General features: G+C 39.4%; 1 protein-coding gene across 3 annotated transcripts in view; it reads right to left on the bottom strand.

Annotated features, from left to right (window-relative positions):
• LOC103150769 (equilibrative nucleoside transporter 2-like) overlaps nt 1-3,080 on the bottom strand; it is a 15,803-nt gene extending 12,723 nt beyond the window's left edge. For 2 of the 3 annotated variants that reach the window (XM_016680929.1, XM_016680930.1), the window contains exons 1-5: nt 1,686-3,080; nt 1,524-1,605; nt 1,271-1,419; nt 1,020-1,159; nt 679-813 (exon numbers count right to left, since the gene is read on the bottom strand). In XM_016680929.1, the coding sequence (XP_016536415.1) occupies nt 679-813; nt 1,020-1,159; nt 1,271-1,419; nt 1,524-1,605; nt 1,686-1,723 (544 nt within the window). In that variant the 5' untranslated portion in view covers nt 1,724-3,080. The remainder of the gene's footprint in view (nt 1-678; nt 814-1,019; nt 1,160-1,270; nt 1,420-1,523; nt 1,606-1,685) is intronic. The other variant, XM_016680928.1, reaches the window with a different exon arrangement.
• Nucleotides 3,081-3,812: the final 732 nt, after the last annotated feature.

Genomic DNA, 3,812 nt, shown 5'->3' with positions numbered 1-3,812 from the left:
AAATCAAAACTAAGATATTTGCACTAGAAGCTAGACAAAATTGCTTTGTAAGGTTTTATGTTTTTGCAGTGACACCTCTGTCTGATTAATCTGGAATTAGCAAAATGATCCATGATGAGGTTGATAAACAGTTGTGGGCTCTTATAACACCGATAAGTATAACTAGACATGCATGAAGAAATCAGACAACTTTCACTTGAGAGGCGATTACTTGGTCAGGAACTGAACGCAGAGTCCCAATCTTGTTCTGGGAAATAGTAGTTGCTACGCTTGTTTTATCTAGTGCACTTTCCTTTTCTCCTTAAGTCGACAAAGGGATTTAGTGAGTGGATGCTACGTGAAATTTATTTGAAAATCATTTAAGATACAATTGAAAAAAGTATGATTTAGATAATATAAAGGGGTATTATAGCCAACATTATAGAAGAACAGAAATTGTTTACTGTAACTGCAATAATGCAGGTGTGGATGCTGCGGTGGTGCAGAGGTTAAGTACAACCCACATAAGGAGGCCTTAGTCGCTGTCGCAGGTTCGATTCCCAGCCTGTTGACCTTTGCTGCATGTCTTCCCCCTTCTCTCATTACCCACTTTCCTGTCAATTCACTATCAAATAAAGGCCACTAGAGCCAATAAAACCTTAAAAAAATAATAATGCAGGTGTTTGTTTTTTTTCTTACTCATGATGGAGCACAGCATGGCGACACCAGCGAAGATCCCAGCCAGTCCCTGACCGCTCATGAACACGGTGCTGTAACGAGGAGGAAACAGGCCGACCATCCCGAAGAGGCTGCCCTGCAGCACCGCACTGAACACTGCACACACACATCAACACACACAGGTTTAAACAATCAGATTGATGCGAACCACAGCAGCATCAAAGTGCTCCTTAAAATATTCCACATCCAAGCAGATATTTTATGTGACTTGTTTCGACAATCCAACGTTTCCTCGAGAATATAAGCGAACAGTTTAACATTCTGAAATCAGAGGATTTCAGAAATAACGTTCAGGAACGTACCGTTGAAGAACCAAATTGTTGCCATGGTGACCGAAAAGAAGCTGTCGGGCTGCATGTCGACCTGGACCAGGCCGGCAGTGAGGGCGAAGAGGAGGAAGATGACGACCAGGCTGAAGGCCACGCGGAGACGCTCCTTCACCCTGCAGGGGCCAGAGGAAGATTTTCATGAAATAATGCCAGATCACTGAAACACGAAGCGAAAAACAAGACGAATAAGAAATGATCCAAATTTTAGCTTCAGCTGCACTCACCACTGATAGAGCAACGAGTTGAGCAGAGTGAAGAAGAGCAGAGGAAGCTGGGAGAGCAAAACCATCCAGCTGTCATAGTTGTACTTTCTCTGCACCGGGCCTGATGTACCGTTAGAGGAGACGCTCTCATTCAGCCGCATGTTGAAGTACTTGAAGACAGAGAAACAAAAAAGAATAATTTAAATGCTTCATGTCAAAATGCATTTACAAAGACAGCAGAAAATTAAAGGATTTTTATATATAAAAAAAAAACCTGTGAGGCGGTGATGAAGAAGTTCCAGGGCAGCAGACTTTCCAGACCGAGAATGAAGATGATGATGGCAACAATCTGACCACTGAGTATCAACAAAAAACATCTCTGAGTGTTTTACACAAAGTTTATTCATCTACAAAAGCAACAAGATGCCAAACTCACCGATCAGAAGGTGAACTCTGCTTCTTTTCATTCCACATTTTGCTGCTTCTGTCGCTCCTCTGCAAACAGGCAAATCCTAAGTAAGATATTAAAGTGTATTTAGAGAACAGTAGCTCATTATAAATCTTCCACTCATAAAAACAAGCATAATTTTGCAACTTGACAGTATGAAGTTGCCCCAAAATCAACTATATTTAATTTACAATATGTTACAAATCAATAAGGAAAATATTAACAATCAGTATTTTACACCTGATCGGTTCAACAACTTAAAATTACATTTTTCTTTCCTCTGTTCATTAAAAGAATCAAAACCAAAACTTCTCATTTTTTGGAATGCATGTGTTTTTAGGACAAATCTAGTGTTTATTCTAAGGACCAAAGCTTATAAGGAAATGAAAGCGTCCGTTAATGTTTTCATTTTTGTTGAAGTTAAAACTTCTGCTATCAACCTGCAACATTTTTAGTAGTAAAAGTTTGTTATATTTAATTTCTGAAAACTAAAAACCGGCACACTAATTTGATTTTATAAAAGAGAATGCAGTGATCATGTAAATGTTTTATGCCTTCTAAGTAACATAAAGCATTTTTTAATGAGGTTTTGTCAGAAATCATTAGGTCCGTCATATTTTTTATATGTATCTTACAGAAATTATTACTGTGGAGCTGAAATGGTTTTAATATATTGTATGCATGGATGTGTTGTTGAAAAATCTGACGGCAATAATAAACACGATGTAATTATCCCGGTTCCTACCACTGTTTCAATTCAGACCTAAATAAAGTCCATCCATTTCAGGATGATCGTTTGTTTTTAATGAATTCACATTTCCACTACAAAATAGCGCGCTTTCAGTTCAATTTTGGCGCCTTGATAAAATAAGGAAGTGACTCATTCCCGCATGGAGCTACATCGAAGTAACATATTTATTTTCTATCAGAAAGTAGTAAAAACTCCCCGTCTGAAATAAAGTACATTTTCTGATAACCAGACGTGTATTTTCTTTGACCACAAAGTAAATTATAAGCTAATATAATCTAGAAGTATGATCGTATATCTAAATTAGACTACAAGCCTCTTTACACGTGTAAATATTTGTTTATTCTAGTTAAACATAGTTTTTTTGCATTTAGTTAACATTTAATTTAACTTGTTTTAAGATTTGTGTTTCGATTGTGGCGCGAATAAAACTCCACCTTTTGGATGACCGTTTCTAATAATGCTTAAAGGAAAATCATTTTAACAGGAATCTCACCTGACGGTCGATTAGGAGTTTTTTTCGGATGTGTCGGATAACTATCCCGTGAAAATGAATGAATGAAAAGACTGAAGAATCCGCCTTGGATTGGGTCAGCAAACAGGAAGAGTGGAGACAGACCACGTGGCACGTGGCGGACCATATTTGGAAATGGGACCATTGCGTTCCGGAACTGATGGGGGGGGCTTTAATACCCGCATAGTCCTGGATCCTTTTAACAAATCCTGTAGCTTTCTGTGTATTTATAAATCTGCTCCTTAGTTGCATCTTTTCGGGTCTGACTGCGTTTACTGCTCTTTTCTGTTAATCCATATTCTAGTGGCAACACAACATCACTAAATCAGAATACCATAAAGTCTTTATGACTTATTATTAGTTAAGGCATTACTGGCACCTTAAAATATATATTCTCTAATAAAACAAGGATGTACATGTTGGGTACCAGGTTGTGGGGATGGTTTTGTTTTCCTTTTCAGCATCATCTACTATCCAGAAGAGGGCGCCAGTGGTTCGGGTTTTGTCAGGAGGGCGTGCTGATTGGTTCAACAGGACGGACCTGATTGCCAGCACTTCTCTGCCAGAGTGTTGCCTTAGTGGTACATCAGGTCACTGTGTTACATTCAGAGTAGTCTCAAGGTTTCTTCGTGTTTTCTTTACTAGTCTCTTGTCGCTCTTTTCAGGATGCCTACTAGTGACTCTGGAAAAGGTTTCCCAAGTGTTCTGGCCTAGGACTACCTTCTTTGAGGATCCCTCTCTAGCTGGGAGCCCGCTCCGCTCAGCTGTTCCTCGGTGCTTCCACTCAGATCTACCTGTCCGCCCTCCAACGCCGTCGCCCTTCCTACGCCCTTTTCTCTAACACCACCACTTG

Source organism: Poecilia formosa, unplaced genomic scaffold (assembly GCF_000485575.1).
Source record: "Poecilia formosa unplaced genomic scaffold, Poecilia_formosa-5.1.2 Scaffold262, whole genome shotgun sequence".
NCBI lineage: Eukaryota > Metazoa > Chordata > Actinopteri > Cyprinodontiformes > Poeciliidae > Poecilia > Poecilia formosa.
Note: the sequence above shows the minus strand (reverse complement) of the source record. Positions and strands in the feature narration are given on the sequence as shown.